We start from the raw sequence: 19,763 nt of genomic DNA, 5'->3' as shown, positions 1-19,763 counted from the left end.
CCTGATAAGAGATCAGTCAGGGCAGGGCTCCCGGCTTAGTGGTTATTTTCTTTCTGCCCTCAGCCCTGGAGCACTTGGAGCTTTGGCCCCTCCCGCGTTGGATGCCATGAGTTGCTAAAGTGAGCCTGGCTTTAGAGGTGAGCTTCCCCAGCCCTTCTTACCTTTCCCTTGCCCCGCCTCCTTCCCGTGCTGCCCAGAGCTCAGCGGGGACCCCAGGTACATTCCCCGCCTGTTTTGACCAGTTTAGGAAGTGAGAGGAAGAGAAGGGTTCCAGAAACTAAGCTCCTTTGAGGAGACAGGAAGTGTGCAGCCCAAAGAGCTAGGGCCAGAGGGCTGATCACTCCCAAGACAAGTGGGAGACTTAGATGCTGAGAGCTTCCAGCTAAGAGCCTTGGGTTCAGAGATGTTCTGCTGCTGCTGTTAAGTCGCTTCAGTCGTATCTGACTCTGTGCGACCCCTTAGACGGCAGCCCACCAGGCTCCCCCGTCCCTGGGATTCTTCTCCAGGCAAGAACACTGGAGTGGGTTGCCATTTCCTTCTCCAATTCAGAGATGTCCAATTCAGGACATTCAGGGATGTCCAACGTAGATTAAATTCTTGGGCTTTTCTGGAAGTCCTGTTCCCAGGGAGGAGAGAAGTGGAAATAGGGGAATCAGACTACCTGGATTCTCATGGCCTGCATTTTGTCCAGGCAGTTCTGTGTAGTACCTTTGTGACCTTGGGCAAGTCTCTTAATCTCTAACCACTTGTTTTCTGATCCATACCCATCTGGTTCTGAGGATTAATGAAGTAGCTGTGTTTCAATATTTAGACCGTGCCTTATCATCATCAAAGAAATCAGGTGTGAAACTAACTGAAGGCAGGTTGAGGGAGACAAAGAATGCATCCAAAGGTGCGCCTGTAGGGCAGGAGCAAGGGTGGGTGAAAAGACCATCGTGATAACAACGCAAGGCCACGATGCCAAAGGTTTGGAGGTTCACTGTCCGTGTCTATGAGACAGATTCTCTGTGCACATTCACTGCAAAGACAGTTCTTCTGAAAGAAGTTTTGAGACCCAGAACCCACAGGGAATAAATTATCCCATATAGCTAAGTTCTGCATAGAGCTGCAGGGTTGATTTTCTGTTCCTGAACCGTATAGTCTCTGTGGTGTGTGCCTCCCCCGCCGCCCCCACCCTGGATGATGCAGGTCAAGCCCTCTAAGAGAGTTAGTCTTCTGGCCCCAAGTTGCATGGAGGCCTGGGCAGTCTGTCTGGAATGGCTCATACGCCAACCTATGGGTTGTGTCCCTCAGCCTGCTCTTGGATATCTTCTCTCTCTTTTTTTTTTTTTTCTCCCCTAAAATGAGTATCTTTATTGCTTATACCATGCAGATAGCAAATAGGTGAAACAGGGAAAGTCCAGTGAGGAAGAGGGAGAATCATCAGATAAATGACATACACAGAAAGGAAAAGACACCCTCTAGCAAACCTACATGATGCTTCTCTGTGAACTCCCTAGTACAGGAGGTCAGTGGGGGAGAGCTGAACCCCCAAAATGAAATTCCAGACATCCAGAGATGCTGGGGAGAAGGGAAGGAAGGGGGAGGGGCGGAGCAGCCATTGGACCCCACCTTTGGCTTCCTGCCTGGCCAGCACCCCTCTCCCATGGGATGCACCACTCCCTGTTGTGTCTCCACTTCTCGCAGTCTTTTGTCCTCTGCCTCTTCCTTGCTGCTCTGTGGACTGGAGAAGTGGGATGGAGCTTGTTAGCCTGGGGAGCTCAGCAAGTTCAGGAATCGTAGTGCCGGACTTTGCTCTGGCTGCTCAGGCCCCCTTGAACCTGGCCTCTCCCTTGGTTCTGGATGGATGCGCTTGTTGCATAGCAGTATTTCTTGGACCAGATGTGTTTAGTCAAAGAGACTTTCCTCTGTGAGCCCCTTCCTGTGGCACATTTTTTCCCCCTGAGGTTTCATTCCTCATGGTTTCCCTGTTTTTAATAAGAGGGCCCTGTGCTTGCCCCTCCTCCGTCTGGCAGTGGCTCACAAGGTTTGGGGAGGCTGGGCAGGCAGTGTGTCTCAGTTGTAAGGAAGAGGCAGTGTGGGGAAAAGGCTGGCGGGCAGGCTGACGTCTGCCCATCAGGGGTGGCTGATCAGGGCCGAAGTACAATCAGCCGCCCCTGATGGGCCAGTCATATGTCCTCCACTGACTCACTCCTGTGCCTCTCCGTGACTCAGCTTCCCCAGGTGTGACCACGACTGCCAGCTGACAGAGTTGCTCGGAGAGCCTCCATAGTTGTGATGAAGAAATAAAGAGGCTTGTGGCTTCAGTCATCCTTTGTAGCTCCCTTCTAGGTCACTGTGTGCGTAAACACCTCCGGCTCCTCCCCCTCCCAGGTCAGAGCACCCAAGGCAGGGCTGAGGTTGGGCCACAGCTGGCTGGCAGGCAGGCGGGCACATTGGTCGAGCAGGCTACCAGCCTCCTCTCCTTTCTGTCTCCTTTGCAGCTGCCTTGGGGTGTGGCGTGGGGGGCACAGAGCCATGTCGGACCTGCTCCTCCTGGGCCTGATTGGGGGCCTGACTCTGCTGCTGCTGCTGACGCTGCTGGCCTTTGCCGGGTACTCAGGGCTGCTGGCTGGGGTGACAGTGAGTGCTGGCTCACCCCCCATCCGCAACGTCACCGTGGCCTACAAGTTCCACGTGGGGCCCTACGGTGAGACTGGGCCGCTTTTCACGGAGAGCTGCAGTGTGTCCCCCAAACTCCGCTCCATTGCCGTCTACTATGACAACCCCCATATGGTAAGGAGCCTCCTGTGCCCTGGCTGGGGTTCTGCCCCCTGGACAGACGTGGGGCAGGGCTTGTTGGGCTAGGGGTGTTTTGGTTTCTGAGGAAGAGGTGGGGAAATCATTGAGCTGGCTATGCAGACCACCTCCTCTCTGACCTTGAAGCTCCTTCCAGATTTAATCTGGACTTCTGCTCCACGCATCCATATACTGGCTTTCTACTTGTCCAAGTCTAATTTCCCTGTCTTCCCTAACTTCTGAGTGCCACTGTGAATCCCTAGGCTCTGCCGGGTCTTTGCTCTATTGTTTCCTCTTCTGGCCTTCTTTCATTCCCATTTGAAGCCAGCATTCTAAAGCCAGGCCATTCAGACTCTGCCCTCTCTTTGGAGTTGTATCTTGTTTCTTTGGGGTCTTTCCTGGTGGCTCAGAAGGTAAAGAATCTGCCTGCAATGCAGGAGACCCGGGTTCAATCCCTGGGTTGGGAAAATCCCCTGGAGAAGGGAATGGCTACTCAACTCCAGTATTCTTGCCTGGAGAATTCCATGGATAGAAGAGCCTGGTGGACTACAGGCCATGGTAAAGCAAAGAGTTGGACACAGTGAGCGACTAAAACACACATACACACATACACACACACTTGTTTCTTTGCCTTCCCTCTTTCAGCTCTTCTTTTGAAAGAAAATAAAATCTTATAGTCTTTATGATGGTCCCTCACCCAGGGACAAGGTATTTCTTTGGATGTCAAGCTGCCTAGTTCAGAGAGGGCCTTGGGGGCAACTGGAGCGTGGTGAGCTGTCCGGGATGCTGGGGTCAGAGACTAACCTGGCATCACGGGGACCCTGTGGGTGTCTGACTGTACTTACAGCCTGTGGTGAGTCAGGGCTCACCAATGTGGCCTCCTGCCGTGCTGTGGGGTGGTGCTGCCCACTGCTGCATGGGCTGGCAGCTCTGAGTCTTGGCAAACCAGGTGTTGGGAACCCCCAGCTCTGGTTTCCTTGCCTGGAGAGCTCAAGTGGGCAAGGCCTGTAGCCTCCACACTGCGTGCTGAGCGGGCCTCACTGGGGTGCTCAGTCGGAACAGGGATATGCTGACTCCCTCTCTGTGCCAGGTTCTGCTCGACACCTGCACTCTGGAGATGAACAGACCTGGCCCTGCCCTCAGGAAACTTTGTGGGGTTGGCAAGTCAGCCCTATAAACATAAATGTCCAGCAAGACACTGCACTGTGATCAGTGTTCATGGAACTTTGAGCTGTGGATTTGCCTCAAGTCTACCATGGAGGCTCAGAGAGGAGGTCTGCCATGAGGGTAATTTTACTTTACTGGGAAGGGGCTTCTGGCTAAGGGAACTGCAGAGCACAGGCCTGCAGGTGTAGGATGACGGAAGAAGTGCGGCAAGTGAACACGTGGTGGGTGGAGAGCGATGGAGAAGGCTTGGCTGGGTCAGGCAGTGGGAGGAAGAGTGGGATGGGAGGACAGGTAAGGCACAGTTTGCCATCTCTGATTTAGGAAGCTGAGTACATGGCAAGGGGAGGAGACGCGGCAGGGGGCCATTGAGACTGGGCTGAGTCCAGGTAAGAGGTGACATGGCCTGGTTGAGGGATGAGTAGACATGGAAGTTTCGAGGTCACGTGACCGGGAGATGGCACTGAGACCCAAGTGGGATGGAGCGGCTCTGGGCTGCGGGAAGCTCCTAGACCAGACGCCGGACCCCCACCCTTGCCGGGCTCTGCTGTGTAAGTCTCTCCGCTACCTTCCCCTGGCCCCTGCCCCTCCTCCCACATCTGACCCAGTTGGAACCCTCTGCAGGAGCTCAGTAGGAGGGACAAGGGTCCTTGCAGTGTCTCTTTCCTCATCAGCATGTCCTGTTCCAGAAGCCGTATGTTACCGCTTGGGTTGGAGGTGTTAATTCCAGAATGGGAGAGGGCTGTGGTACCTTTGAGTCATTGCCAAAGGCTGGCTCAGGGAAGAGTGAGGTAGAAGAATCCTGGCATGGGACGCCCTCCCCATGGCCTCCTAACCCAGCCACCTCCAGGAAGCCAACCATACAGCTCTCCTGGGGATGTGACAGACTCTCTGGGCTGGGTCTTGATTTCCAGGCTTAGCCAGGCACATCCTGACTTGGGTACCAGTCTGAGGGCCCATGGCCTGAGAGCACAGCCTTGAGGTTAGCAGTCCTGGGTTCTGATTCTGTCTCACCACTGTCCTGTTGTGTGATTTGGGGCATACCACATAACCTGTCTGAACCTCCATTTCCTCATCTGCAGAGTAATGTTAAAAATACCTGCTTTTAGGTCAGCTGGCAAGGGTTAAATCAAGTGACATAGGTGAGGCATTCCCTAGTAGCTCAGCTGGTAAAGAATCTGCCCGCAATGCAGGAGACCTGGGTTTGATACCTGGTTTAGGAAGATCCCCTGGAGGAGGGCATGGCTACCCACTCCAGTATTCTTGCCTGGAGAATTCCATGGACAGAGGAGCCTGGCTGGCTATAGTCCCTGGGATCGAAGAGTCAGACACAACTGGGTGACTAAGCACAGCGCAGCACAGCACCTTGAGGTGCTGTGGTTGAGGATCAGAAGTTGTAACAACAAAAAGTGGGTGGAAAAAACACTCATGCTGATTAGGTGTGATGAGAATTGTTAGGCTGGGCACTCATAACCCAGGCCTAGGCCCTAGCCCTGGCTGTGACCATCGGGTTGGCATAGAGAATGAACACATAGAGCTGCCCCTCTGATCCTGTCTATCCCAGTCCTGGGTCACTCGGGAAGTAACCTGTGTCCCCATTCAGAGCTGAGTCACATCCTGACACCTGGGATGGCTCACCTGCCTGGCAGAGATCCTAGAAGGCTCAGGGGACCCTGGACCCCCAGGACTCATGTTCTCATGGCTACCGCAGACTGATTGGTCCATGGGAACTGAGGCCTCCTGCTCCATACTGCTGGTACCATAGGGGAGGAGACTAATGGTCAGTTAGCAAATGCTGCAGTACTCTCTCACCAAGTTTACTTATGTGTTTTTATTTGCATTTAACAAATATTTGAGCATCTGGTCTGTGCCACTCTGTCTTGGGCACTGGTGCACAGTGGGGACCAAGGGATGCAGCCCTCAGGCCCTCTCCATGGATGTGAGGGGTGTCAGGGAAGCCTGAAGGACAGACCTCTTCCAGTCCTGGGGAAGGCCGAGAAGCGAAGCTTTCTGCTCCCTGGCTGCCTCCCCCAGCACAGTAGTGTCCAGCATGGGGCCCTGCGTGCTGTGATTCACAGGAGGAAGGGACAGGATGTGGCTGAGCTCTGGAGTGTCCCATCCCCACTCTGCCCTCCCCAGCACAGCCCAGCACAACACAACAGGAGCCAGAACCTGGCTTCTCTGAGTGTGGGAGGGAGTGAGGCTATTTCAGGCTCTGTGAGTGGGGCAGTGAGTGACCAGGTGAGGGGTGGCTACCCGCATGAGGTGTGGACTGACAGCTCCCAGCCACGCCCCTTCCAAGTCTCAGCTGGACAGAGGGAGATTGGTTCCTCAGAAAGGCCTGGCGAGGCTCCCCTGGTCTGGCTCAGGGCGCAGGAAGTAACACAGGAAAGGGCACCAACAAGGCAAGACTGTGGCACTGCTGTGGACCCTTCCATGTGAGATGCTGCTTGAGAGTGTGTATCCTGGAGAGACATGTCTATGTGTGGATGTTAGCTGGCCAGCCTTATATCTTGGAGTTCTATATGGGAGGAGCCTATAGATCTGGGTTAATGATTCTTGCGATGCCAGAGGAATCATTCTGTTTTCCATCCCTGAGGGCCTTGGTGGTGCGCGCGTGCGCACGCACACGCACAGTTCTGTCTTGCTCTCTCTCTCCTACTTGAACGGTGACTTTCGCCTCCCCTTCTAGGCCTGGTCCCCCTGGGAGCCTTGGTTGTTGGCAAGGCGCTGGAGAGGACCCTGCACACCTCGTTTGATCCTGACCAGTTCTGACCTGTAACCAGGCCCTAGTGTTCGGGCTGCTGTCACAGTGCCTGTGGGCCTGTCCCGTCTGACAGCCTGGCCCTCCTCCTCCTGCCCCACCCTCTGCTGCTGCCGTCTCTGCTGCTGCCGTCTCTGCTGCTATTTGGGGCTTAAGTAACCTGCCTGCCCACCCTTGTGGGGAGCTTGGCTGAGGCAAGTGGGGCGTGGCAGCCTGTTCAGCTTACCTGATCAAGGCCTAGGAGGGGGTGCTTGCTCCAGGCATGGAGGGGGTGTGGGAGGGGACTGGTGGCGCTTGGGCTCTACCTTTAGTGAACTTGTTGTTGTTTAGTCACTCAGTTGTGTCCGACTCTGTGAGGCCATGGACCGTATCCCACTAGGCTCCTCTGTCCATGGGATTTCCCAGGCAAGAATACTGGAACGGGTTGCCATTTCCTTCTCCAGGGGATCTTCCCAACGCAGGGATTGAACCTGCATCTCTTGTGTTGGCAGGCAGATTCGTTATGGATGAGCCACTGGGGAGGCCCCTTTAGCAAGCCGGACCACACTGAAGTTTCTTTCTCCCTCTGGTCTCTTTGAGAGTCGGCCCGGGGGTCACCAAATCTTCAGGGGCTGAGTAAGAGTTTTCTGGCGTTGGCCTGTGCTGTATTTTCTCTTCGGTGTGTATGGGGATGGGGGCCCCTCTCTCCCTGAAGGCACTGAGGCCACGTGGAGCCTGAGAAGGGCAGGGTGAGGGAGGAGGATTTCCCAGGACTGCACCCTCAGGACAGGCAAGGGGGATGTGGACTGAGCTGGCGCTTCCTGAAGGCCCAGACCATCGTCACCCAGCTATCCTGTGGCGATAGTGCAGGTCTTTGCTCACGGCAGGTTAACTGTAGGCAGCTGTAGAAAGGCGAGACTCACTGCCCAACAGAGCTGGCCTTGGGAAGGAGAAGGGGCAAGGAGTGGAGGAAAGGGCTTTGGACTTATCCTTCGGGGTTGGAATCAAGGCTCCATTGCTTACCAGCCTGTGCCTGAGCAAGTCCCATGGTCTTTCTCTGCTTCAGAATTTTAGCTTTCTTCGGGGGGGACTAGATAAGGCCAAATACCCAGCTCCTATTAGGGGCTTAGAATCTTGGCACATGCACATAACACACCCACCCACCCACCCACTTATGCACTTCTGAGGGCCTTATGCCATGAAGACTTGATGCTTTTAGGTACTCTGCTTGCCTGTGGCCTGGCCTTCTGCAGATGTCCTGGGCCATGTGAGAAGGTGCAATGTGGGGAGAAACCATTATGCAGGCCATTCCGCCCTGTGCTCAGTCATTGAGTCGTCTCTTTGTGACCCCGTGGACTGTAGCCCACCAGACTCCTCTGTCCATGGGATTTTCCAGGCAAGAATAATGGAGTGAGGTACCATTTCCTACTCCAGGGTATCTTCCCGACCAGGGATTGAACCCGCATCTCTTCCATCTCCTGTAGAGGCAGGCAGATTCTTTACCCCTATCGCCACTTGGGAAACCCCAGGCCATTCCTCGGTAAGGCCTATTTCTTGGGCTCCCCAGTGGCTGTGGATTGTATGTGGCATGGGCCTGGAGTCAGTCTGCCTGGGTTTGAACCCTGATGCCAACATTGCCTTGCTGGATGCCCTTTGCTGAACAGCTTTACTCCCTGGGTCTCAGGGATATAATGAGCTGATGCCTAGAAGGCAGCAACTGAGGCCAATGGTGAGCACCTTGTCAGATGCCAGCTGACATCCTTAGGATTATGCTTGGGGGTGAAAATAGAAAGGCCCTGAAAGACTTCTAGGTGGGAGCTCCCAGCAGCCCCTGGACCCCCCCTCTGGATGGTGGCATCCTACTGACTTCCCTCCCCTCAAGCCTGAAGTGTGGGTCCTGTGCTCTGACCCGGTTGTCTGTGTCACCCATTTCCTGCTTAGTGCCAGTTCCACCGTGCCTTTGGGCCTGAGCTTCTCAGGGAGGTTGGATCTGGGGGCTTGTCATGTTGACCTGCAACGCCCAGGAGAGTACGAACCTACCATTCACCCTCTAGTAATGGACAGGGGTGGTTGATCTCTTCTACAGGGGGCACCCGTGCAAGTGAAGGGCCTTGCCCCACTGCTCCCATTCCCTGGCAGCTCTGGGCTGGGTGGGCTGGCCAGGAAGGAGTTTAGGAAGCCTTCTGGGCCTGGGCCTGGTGGACAGTGCGGCTGTCCCAGTCAGCTTATGCAGGCTAGAGACCTCAGGCGGGCCGTTCCTATTGATCCTGAGGGCTGGGTTTGGTCTGGGCTAGCTGAAACCATTTTTCCTCCCTGGATCCTGAAATTTATTGATCTTGTCCACTTTCCAGATTCACTGAGGTCCTGGCCAGGCAGGGACTATCTCTTCACTGATATCACACAGCAGGGTACTGCAAGGCCTTTCCAGAAGGGGCAGTGGGGTCAGATTGTACTCGAAAGCTGTAGGCTCCAAGCCCTTTTCTCACCGGGCTAGGGCTCAGGAGGCCTCACAACCTGAAGGAGGTACTCTGGGATCTCTTTCCTAGCACTTGTGCTCTGAGGGCAGATTCTGGATGGGCCCCTCACTTAGCCAAGTTGGTGGTGGGTCTGGCCGCCACCCTGTCTCCCTGGTATGGTTCCTTGCTGGTGCTAGTTCTGAGCACCAGCTCTTGTTCTGAGCTTAGCTACCCAAATGATCCATACGGGGAGGAAAGGGAGAAGGCCCAGGCTGCCCTCCGAAGGTCAGTCCCAATAAGGATACTGCATTGAACCACGGTGGGTGGGATTTCCAGCCATCAGGACACTCCTCCTCTTTGGGCCTTTGACAACCTCAGTGAGCCATTCCCCTGAGGGAAGGCCTGGGCTGTCCTGGGAGCCCAGGAAAGCCTTCCCCTGCTCTGAGACCAATCTTGCCACTGCCCAGCTGGTCTTAGGACCTGTCCTGTCTCTTCCTTGCTGGTGCCTGGTTCAGCTGGCTCCCAACTCCTCTTGGTATGGGGCTGCTCAGCAGGTGGTGGGCGTGCTGGGTAACTTCCTAGGCTGCCCCTTAGCCCCTCGGACAGGGGAGGGGCAGGAAGTTTTCTCACATAGAATTGAAAAGGTCCCTAGGCAGGAAAGGAGCACTTGTGCCCAGGATTTCAGGAGCTCTGTCTTCTTACTGGCTGCCTCCCTCCCCGATGACAAGAGTTCCTCCTTTATCAAAGTGGAGGGAGCAGAGGTTTGCTCATGATGCAGAGCCCATATGTGCATGTGTGTGCATGTAGGCATACCTGTACTGTCGCTGAAGAACTTTCCTTCTGCCTGGAGGTCTGGAGTGGTGGGGAGAGGGAGAGGCCACCGATTACAGGCAGCACGAGACCTGTTCCCTGCAGTGGACATTTGGGGGTCAGAGAGGAGGGACTGCCCAGCGGGGAGCAGCAGAAACTTTCAGAGGAGGGTTGAGCTGAATCTTGAAGGATGGGGGAGTTTCCCAGGCAGAAGGGACTCAGAAATAGGGTTAGGAGGACATTCCAGGCAGAGGAAGTAGCCTACGCAAAGGGAGGAAGCATGGGAGGATGTGGCATGTTTGGCGAGCTGCAAATAGTTCCATGTGGGCATGTGTGGGGGTGTGGTGGGAGAGGAGGCTGGCAAGGCTGGCTGGCCAGAGCCTGGATTTGTCTCTCCCTCTGCCACTCAGATGCTTAGTGGGCGCCTGCCCACCTGGGTTTCGGCCCCTACTCAGGGCTAGGGATGCAGAGAAGGAGTGCTCGGTGAGTGTATGGACAGAGCCGGGCAGTGTGTACACCACACACTGAGTGTGGACCGCTCTGAGACAGCCTTGCATGTGGGCCTCAGGAGTTTCATCTTAGATAGAGGTGAATTGGGAGGATCCATTGAGAGGTGCTAAGCAGGATGATCACAGTGTCCTGGTGCCTTTGGGGGGCTGAGGAGGATTGGAGCTGGAGCCACTGAGGTGATCAAGACCGTGGGGCCCAAACCCAGGTAGGCCAGGGGCTGGAGAGGGGACTGTCAGTTGGCTTTCCATCCATTTCTCTGTTTAGCCTGTGGTAGATGTTTCTTTTGTAAGGCATAGGTCACTAGGTTAGGAACATGAAGATGGGCTTCGGCGCAGGCACAGTCCTTTGGTCTGTCTGAGACCTGCCCTCTGGAGCCGCCTGGCATTCTAGCCATCCTCAAGTCTTGGGTGTGAATGGAGCAGTTGCACCATCTAGAGACAAGAGGTGGTATTGCAGCAGTCTCAGCTCTGGAGACGGTGGCAGGCGCGTTGGGTTGAGAGAAGTGATGCAAGGTTGACTTGAGGCAGGCAGCAGTTTACAGCACGGGGCTGCCGTCGAGCCACCCTGGTAAGGCTGTCCAAGAGGGTGTTTGGGCCTGAAGGATGGGCGAGGAGGAGCTACACGTTCAGAGGTTTGGGTAAATGGTCATTCTAGGCCAGTGGTTACCTCTTGTTTGGCCTGTGTCATAGCTACTATAACTGACAAGCAGGGAGCACTTGTCATGTGGACCATGACAAGTGCCAGACCATGCTAAGGCCTCCTGGGAAGTGTCTCATTTAATACAGTTCTGTAAGTTGTTATCTAGGCAGTGGGCTTCAGGAAACCAAGGGACTCATCCAGAACACAGGACTCGAGATTCACACGTGGGCCTCCCTCTCTCCAGAAGCTGTGGTCCTGACCACTGCCCCATATTGCCTGCCCCCAAAGCCCTGAGCTATGCCTAATGACATAGGATTTAAGGGAACCAAGCTGCAGAGAGTTGGGGTGACCCCCAGGGACTATGCAGAGGTGGGATTCAGTGTCCACTTCAGCCAAAGTGACACTCCAGGGTCAGGGCTGATTTGGCCAGAACAGAAAGGTGGGGCAGGGCTGAGGGTCCCTTAGGGGACTGTTGACCGGGCCTGGAAAGGGCCATCAGCGGGCAGAGACAGGCAAACATGACTCCACGGTACTGGGATGGCAGGCTGAGGAGAGTGAACGTGCAGGTAGAAGGAGTTTAAATGGAGGGGTTAGTGGGCCCCGAGGAGGGCCTTCTGATCGAGGGAAACCCGGGACAGAGAGCCCCAGGTCTGGGGGCTGGTGTAGATTCAGGAGGCAGGAGGTGAGACACACCGGGGCCCCTTGATGCCAGGAGGAAAAGCAAGTGCTGGGTTTTGCAGGCCTGGAGTCAACCCTAGGAGGTCTCAGAGCCTGGGAGCCCTTATCTGGCTGCAGTTTGTGGGAGCCAGGGGAGGGAGGGGAGCAGAGCGCAGTGAGGTATAGGTACTAGGGGCCCAGAGAGGCTTGGAGGGAACCAGCATTCTCAGCCAAGAAGGGGCTTGGGAAGTGGGGCAGGGTTTAGGAAGGGGCGTGGGTTGGAGCAGAGGTACGGAGGCCCTGGTGATGGGGGCCAGCCCTGCCTGAGACCCTAGGGCCGAGGATCTCACTCTGCTTCCTGACCAGCGCTCCTGTGGCTTCTTTGCAGCCAGCAGGGGCCTGCCCTGGGCAGTGGAGGATGGATGAGACAGGATGCCACAGGCCTGGGTTTCAGCAGGAAAACTGTCAGCTCCATTGTGGGGTCTGGGCTGTGTGGCTTGTTGGAGCTGGTAGCTCCCCCATGCCCCAGCTGGCCCAGAAGCCAGGATGCAAGAGGCTTGTGGGCCTCCTTCCTTCGCCAGCCCTGACACCCCTGCTCTGCCTCCCCAGGTGCCCCCTGAAAAGTGCCGCTGTGCAGTGGGCAGCATTCTGAGTGAAGGTGAGGAGTCACCCTCCCCTGAGCTCATCCGACTCTATCAGAAATTTGGCTTCAAGGTGTTCTCCTTCCCGGCGCCCAGCCATGTGGTGACGGCCACCTTCCCCTACACCACCCCCCTGTCCATCTGGCTGGTTCCCCACCGGGTCCATCCTGCCCTGGATGCCTACATCAAGGTGAGACACAAGTCTGGTGTGTGTGTGTGTGTGTGTGTGTGTGTGTGTGTGTCAAGGTGAGACACAAGTCTGGTGTGTGTGTGTGTGTGTGTGTGTGTGTGTGTGTCAAGGTGAGACACAAGTCTGGTGTGTGTGTGTGTGTGTGTGTGTGTGTGTGTGTGTGTGTGTGTGTGTGTGTGTGTGGACAGCCAGTCCTTTGAGTGGGAGCTGGGAGGCCTGCCTCGCCTGAGGGGAAAGGTGGTTAGGGGAGGGTGGCACCTCACGGAGCAGGTGCCTGTGGAGCTAGGAAGACGGGCAGAGGCTACCGACATTTCTTCTACACACCCAAGACCTTGTGGGCCCCAAGCATCTCCCAGGAGCATGGGGAATTTGTTCAGAAATCCAGCCTTGTCCTTTAAGCTCTGACTTGGACCAGAGACATCCTTAGTGTTCAGCTCCCACTCCAGGCCCACCCTGCCCCATCCTGCTGGAGGCTCGCAGACCAAGGCCCCGAGACAGACTTTCCCTTCTGTAAATTCCTCCTCCTTCTCTAAAACATTTGGAAACTTGGGTGCTAGGGAAATGACCCCGATTTGGGCTTGGAAGTGATGGCTTATTCATCTGTTCGCCTTGTATTTGTTGAATGTCTATGCCAGGTGCTATGCTGGACGTGGTGTGAGATCCTGGTGTGTGAAATAGGTGTTCACAGTGAGGCGGTGGAGATGGGTGATAACGTCAGACAAAAGTGGGGTGTGTACTAGGAAGGAGGAGGATGAGAAAAGGGAGGAGACCGAGTGAACAGTGGTCAGGGATGGCCTCTCGGAGGAGGTAACGTAACGTCTCAGGGAAAAATCCTAGAAGAGCCCTTGAAGGGGTGGTAAGAATGTTCTCAGCAGAGCAAGGATGAAGAACATGGGTTTGCTCTAAAGACGGTGGGAAGTCTGTACAGCGTTCATCCGGGTCCCAGGTTGTGGCTCATGGGGGCCGGGCGGAGGTGCTTAGAAGCTCTTACGAGTCCTGCCGTGCATGGTGGCAGCTTGGGCTGGGGCAGTGGCTGCGGAGATGCAGACAAGGGTGGAGATGTGCAGTCTGTTTTTGGAAGTAGAACTGTTGACTTTGTGGGTGGGTTGGATTGGAGGGAGGAGGAGTGGGAGAGTCACGCCACAGTCCCCTCTGGCCAGGGTGGGTGGGTGAGCGCGTAGGGTGCTCTCCGCTGACGTAAGAGAGGCGGAGGGAGGAGGTGAGGGGCAACCAGCTCTGTGGGCTCTGTCGGGGGGTCTGCCTGGGGGACATCCCAGCCAGGGTGTGGGTCTGCCCTGATGTGTGGAGTCTGGGGTTCACAGAGGGTTGGGAACAGAGGGTGGATATGTTTGGCGACATGCGCCTATTGACAGCATTGCCCCGGAGGACGGCCGTGGCAGCAGAGGGTGTGCAGGGGGCAAGGCCAGCATGGCCGGGGTCGGGGAACAGGAGGACAGAGTTGACAGGAATGTGACCGTGGCGGTTTGGAGAGAACCTGGTGGCTTGTTGTTCTCCAAAGCACCTTGGGAAATGACACAGGGCCTTGGCGATGGACGGTAGGGGGGGAGTGGGGCTCAGACACGTCCTGGTGAAGGGGGTGTGAGGGTCTGTGTCAGGGCTGGAACGAAAGGTGGGGCCCCGGGATCGCCAGTTGTGGCCGTGGTGGGCGGGGCAGGGGGGGAGGAGAAGCAGGAGGGCCGCTGTGGCGGGGAAGGGGCGTGGGGAGGACAGAGGAGGGTCGCCTTGGTGTGCTGGAGGGTGCCAGCCAGAAGGGCGCAGGGGCTGGGGGTGGGCTGGAGGCCCGGGGCAGGGTGAGGGGGCCTGGGGGGGCTGGCGGGTGGTGAGGGCAGGAAGGCAGGCATCAGTGCCCGAGGCCTACTCAGCATTGGTCCCCAGGAGGGGCTGGTGTGTGGTGTCTCCGGTGCTGTCTGCATCGTCCTCAGATTCAAGGGCCAGTCTGGGGGAGCACCCCTGGGAAGAGACTTTCTGGGTTCCAGACCTCAGAACAGGACGTGTGGCATGTGGTGTGGTGGCGAGCCACTCAGCCACCAAAGCCTTTTCTTGGCTTCGGGGGTTTATTTTTAGGCACCTTTGTCCACATTTCCCGGCCCCTGACAGCTTCACAAGTTGCCTGGTTCTGACATCACCTCTTTGATGAAAGCCCTTCCTCCCTACCACCACCTCCCTGGGAGCCTGTCAGCTGTGCTCCCAGCTCAATTTTCCTGACTAGGGCGGCAGCAGGGGGTGTACCATCCCCTCTCCTGCCCGGGATGCGGAAGCCACAGGTGCCGGGCAGTGCAAGGGGCTTTTCAGGGATGTCTGTGAGGCGTGCTGTGTGGGCTGGGCCACCAGCTGGGGGAGAGAGAGACGCCGGGCTGCCCACAGCGGAGGCACGGCCCAGCTACTCTGCTGGTTTCTGGGGGTGGGGTCACCTCTGCCCCCGTGTTCAGCCTGATCTTTCATCCTGGGCAACAAAGCCAGGTGAAAGACGAGGAAGGGGCAGGTTCTCTTGGTTGGTCTCCGCCTGCAGTGGCCAGGGGTTGGCCCTGTGACTCTTGGCCTGGGTGACTGCAGAGAATGTAAGGCTCGCTCTCACAGCTCTCCTCATCCCCCTGACCCCCAGGGACCAGAGAAGAGAGGATGCTGAAAAGACTCTGGGCTCTTCCCACTCTCCCAACCCTGACAGCTGGCTGCCTTTACCTGTGTGTGTGCGCGTGTGTGTATGTTTGTGTGTGTGTGCGTGCGCGTGCGTGGCCATGTATACACATTACATACATGTGCACATGTCTTCTCTCCCCACCTGGCTGGCTTCTCTCTGGAGGAGGCTGGGTCTGCTGCGGAGTTGCTTCAATCACAGTGACAGCAGCCGGTCGGCTTTCTATTTCGGGGGCGGGGGGCGGGGTGAGGGAAGCAGTAGCCAGAGGAGGCAAGCTCACCTGCTTCCCCAGAGGCTGGGGTGAGGGTGGAAGGTGTGCAATCTCAGAGTCTCAGATGGGGCCTGGAGAGCAGCTGCTGTCCTGGCGGCAGGAGATGTTTCTGAGCTGGGGACAGGATTGGTCCACTGGAACAGCAAGGTCCTGGGGGTCTCTGTGAGGAACTCAGAGAGAAGCACTAGTCAGGCCTCTGGAGGGGTTCTGGAAGGATGGCTGGATCCCAGCCCTGTGGTCTATGGGGAAGCCCCTGGCTCTCTGGCCAGGCTTTCCCAGCTTGGCAAGCTGTAGGGGCTAGACTCTACCTTCCTCCATGGGAACCACTGGGGCCCCAGGCCAGGCACTCTGGAACAGCACGTGTGTGAGGGGTCCCTTGGTGGAAGATGCCTCAGCTCTGTCAGGCCACTCCTCTGCAGTCCAGAGAATTAGTAAGCCTCCAGGGCAGGAGGAGACCCTGCCCTGAGGCCAGGAGGGGCGTTCTCGGTCAGTTGAAGGAGGGGACTGAGCTCCCTTGAAATTCTAAGGCTACAGAAGAGGTGGTCCCTGGATGTCAGCCCAGAGCAGCAGACAAAGGTCTCAAAATTCACCTCCAGGTGGGACCAGTCTTAACGAGCGTCCAGGGAATGCTTGGGGCACGCGAAATAGACCAGAGCAGAGCTGGAGGCCCAGGGTCCCTGTGTGGGATGGTGTGTGAGGTCACTGAGACTTGGCTCCTATCTTTCTGTGGCTGGCGAGGAGATCACTGGGAATGTTAAACTGGCCAGCAAAGCCCCCTGTGCCTGACTTCCTTCCAACAGGATGTATGATCTTTTCCACAAACCCCCTTCCCCAGGTCTCTGCTTTCCCCGAGTTTTCAAGAGAGGGTCCTTTTGAAGTCTGGACATCTCTTGAATTTAGGGAGACAGAGCATTGTCTGTGTGGAGGCTGCTTGGCTGGGAAATGCAGGCAGGCCCTGGAGGTCAGGTAGTGGCTCTTTCTGCATCAAATTGGAGAAGGGTGACAGGCAGAGCAGGATAGTTCCCCCAGTGGGGGAAGCTTGGTGGTAGAGTCCTGGGATAGCCGGGTTGACGGGGTTATCCTGCCAGGGACAGCTGTGAGCAGGGACCCCAGACCTCAGTTCTCAAACCATTCTGGGGTCAGGAGCCTCGGTTCTGTGCTCTGGTGCCCCCATGGCTGGCAGCCAGGTGTAGGGGCCGCACTCAGACCTTTACCTGCTTCAGCTGGGGTAGCTCTGCCTCTGGGTTTGACACATCAGATGACCTCCTGAGCTTTTGTTTGGAGGAGGATGTCTGAGACTTGCCTGGTTTGAAAACCTCCGTCTGCATCATTGGGCAGCTGCCTCCTCCGTCCCCGTCGACCACACGCCCGTCCTAGGTCCTGAGGACGCTGCTGCAGTTGCTGTGTGAGTGGAGCGAGGAGGCGCCCGGGCTCATCCTTTGTGCAGGTTGGGGCCAGAAGGGTTCCCAGAAGAGGACTTTGTGGGGGAGCCTGAAGCTGGACCTGGAGGAAGCCCAGGGGAGGGTCAAGGTGGCGATCTCCCCACAAGGGCTGTGCTTGAACTCCAGGTGGTGGGTGAGAGGCTGCCAGTGCCCAGGGATGGCCAGCTGAAAACTGAGAAGCGGGGGCCTCCGTGGGGTGCCTGCGGAGGTGGTCAGCCTGTCGGGCTGTGGGCAGAGAGGCAGCTCCCAGCAGCATGGTCAGAGTCTTGGTCCCGTCCAGTGGCTCCAGATCGCCTGTGTTTGTTCTCCCTCGACCTGTCCAGGTGACTTTGAGGGAGTCAGTGATGGGGGCGGTTTGAGACCCCGCTGAGGCCAGAATGCCAGTAGGGTGCAGGGTGCTCCTGGCGGCGGGAATCCAGGTGAGGAAGCCCCCGTAGGATATGGCATTTAGGGTCCTCTCTTTCCCTGCCCATCACCTTTGCTGAGCTACTGTGGGAGGGTTTCCAAGCCTTATTTTCAGTAGGAAAAGCCCTTCTGGTATCTCGGCTCAGTCACTTACTCCAGTTATTCACTGAGCCCTCTTCTGTGCGGCGTTGTTCGGGCCCTGGAGGAAGAAGCTGGGAAGCAGGCTCAGGATCCTAGTCAAAGCCGGAGTCCCCATTGTTTTACCAGTGAGGACACTGCGGACAGGGGAGTGAAGGGTACTCAAGGTCGGGGCTGAAGCAGTGGCCGAGTCTCCCCCGGACAGAGGATCGCTGATGGCTGCATGTCTTCTATCACTCTGCCCTGTCCATGATTGGGGCTGGGCCCCAGAGGCTGAGGAGTCGTCACAAACTTGGGTTGTGCTGGGAGTGGTCCCCAGAGTGGGCCTGGGATAGCAGCCCGGTGGCCTCACACCCACTCAGCCCTCTGTCTCCAGCCCTGGTGGGCAGAGTAAGGCGCCGAGGCTGTCAATTTAGGAGCCTGCTGGGGGAGCCAGAAGCAGGGGCGGGGGGAGCCAGAAGCAGGGGCGGGAAGAGCCCGGCTGCCCATTTGCCCAGCAGGGACTCGTTAAGGGAGACCTTGGCAGCTGTTCTGGCACAGGAAGCAGCTGCTGCCGTGCCTCTTGGGGCCGCGTCTTCACCCTCAGTGAGGTGGCGGCGTCTCCATTCCCAGGCTCCCTCCCTGGGGCTCCAGGGCCAGCTCGCCCCCATGCTACTGCCATCTGCTCATTGGCCTGCCCCAGCTCAGTACCGCCAGGACAGGGGCTGAAGGGTAAGCCTCCAGGACACTCGCCTTCCACCAGCTCTCCCAGCCACAAGGCTTAGCCGTGCCTCGGGGGCACGGGGTGGGGACAGGAGAGGTGGGTTCACTGGGAAAGGCAAAGCAACCTTTGGGGGTAGAGGGTGGAATTTGGGCTGAGCTTTGAAGGATGGGTAGCGTTCTCTAGGTAGGAAGGCAGATCAGGCAGAGGCAGTGATGCGGCATGGCTTGTGTATCCGCCGTGGCCAGGGTGCAGGGGAGGAGCAAGAATTTGGGCCCAAGAGATGAGGCTGGGTCCTGCAGGGTTTAGGGAGCCACGGATGGTATGTGAGCAGATGAGTGACAGCTTCCGGGCTGGCTTTGCAACAGGACTTGAGCACTGGGAGGAGAGGCAGAGTCAGAGGCTGCAGTCAGACTCTCAGTACCTGGCTCCTCTGCCTTCCCCTGCCATTGGGGGCAGGGCGGGCCTGCTGAGACCTGACCCCAAGAGGGTCTTCATCTCTTGCTTCTGTTTTATCTTCTAACTAGCTGACGAGTGCAAAGACAAACGGGTTGTGCTTTTGTTAATATTGTGAGCTTAATGTTTGTGGTAGTTTCTCCATTGATTCTTCTTCAGCAGTTCAGCAGAGAGCAGCAGTGACTCCATTCCCAGGTTCCCCGGAGCCAGGAGGAGACCTCCACCCCCACCCCCACACACACACGGGGGCTTGGCTTCCCTGTCGTCCCTGGATGCTGAGAGGTAGGGAAGCCCACGCAGGAGGCTGAGGCTCTCCCCTCTGCCCGGGCCCTGGAACCTGCTCCTCAGCATCTCTGGCTTCACCCCTCCCCACTGCCCTACCCCAGGAATGAAAGCAAAAGCCAGCCTTTGCTGGGGCGGGCGTGGGAGCCACCGCTCTCGAAATACCAGCTCGGATATGGTAGCTTGGCAGCCCTGCAGGACCCTGGGGGCTGAGGCTTGTCTGGATGGTGCTGTGGGCTTGCGCCGTCAGCAGTCCCAGGAGAGCAGTCTTCCCCAGGCAGATGGGCTTTTCCCAGGGAAGAATTCTTCTACTCTTCTCCACAGAACTTGGGATTCCAGGAACAAGGAAGGAGGGGAGATTCCAAGGAGGGAGGTCCCTCCACAGCAGAACAGCTCTGCCTTTTAGTGGAGCCCTCAGACCAGGAGAAACTGCCTGTCTGAATATGGAGACAGGAAACCTCAGGCCCCAGAAAGAGGGTCTTCCCTGAGAGGAGATGAGAAATTCAGGGCCTTCTCCTCCTCCCCTGATTCTCCCTCTCCCCCGCTTCTCTGTCCCCAGTGGCCCACCTGTCCTTCCCTCTGGCACTTGCTGATTGCTCTTGGCTCCCAGGTGCCTGACTTCATGGCTCCATCTGCACCAAGCAGCCTTCCCGCTGGTGGATAATCAATCAGCAACATTTTCATTGGCTCATAAGCCGAACGGGGCTCAAGGTCCTTGACTGCACAGATGCTGCAGACAGCGACAGGATCTTGGAGCGGGGTGGGCTGTGGAGCCTGCCACGGCAGCAGTGTCATCCAGGAGGCTGTGGCTCCCCTTCCAGATTG

General features: G+C 57.0%; 1 protein-coding gene across 12 annotated transcripts in view; it reads left to right on the top strand.

Moving 5' to 3' along the window:
* Positions 1-19,763, top strand: part of TEX264 (testis expressed 264, ER-phagy receptor) — a 30,570-nt gene that overhangs the window by 1,031 nt on the left and 9,776 nt on the right. For 5 of the 12 annotated variants that reach the window (XM_061397503.1, XM_061397509.1, XM_061397507.1 and 2 more), the window contains exons 2-5: positions 64-137; positions 2,215-2,373; positions 2,484-2,775; positions 12,367-12,588. In XM_061397503.1, coding sequence (XP_061253487.1) covers positions 2,518-2,775; positions 12,367-12,588 — 480 coding nt within the window. In that variant the 5' untranslated portion in view covers positions 64-137; positions 2,215-2,373; positions 2,484-2,517. The remainder of the gene's footprint in view (positions 1-63; positions 138-2,214; positions 2,374-2,483; positions 2,776-12,366; positions 12,589-19,763) is intronic. The other 7 variants (XM_061397506.1, XM_061397514.1, XM_061397512.1 and 4 more) reach the window with 2 other exon arrangements.

This window comes from Bos javanicus, chromosome 22 (assembly GCF_032452875.1).
Source record: "Bos javanicus breed banteng chromosome 22, ARS-OSU_banteng_1.0, whole genome shotgun sequence".
NCBI lineage: Eukaryota > Metazoa > Chordata > Mammalia > Artiodactyla > Bovidae > Bos > Bos javanicus.
This window is presented reverse-complemented; position numbering and strand designations above follow the sequence as displayed.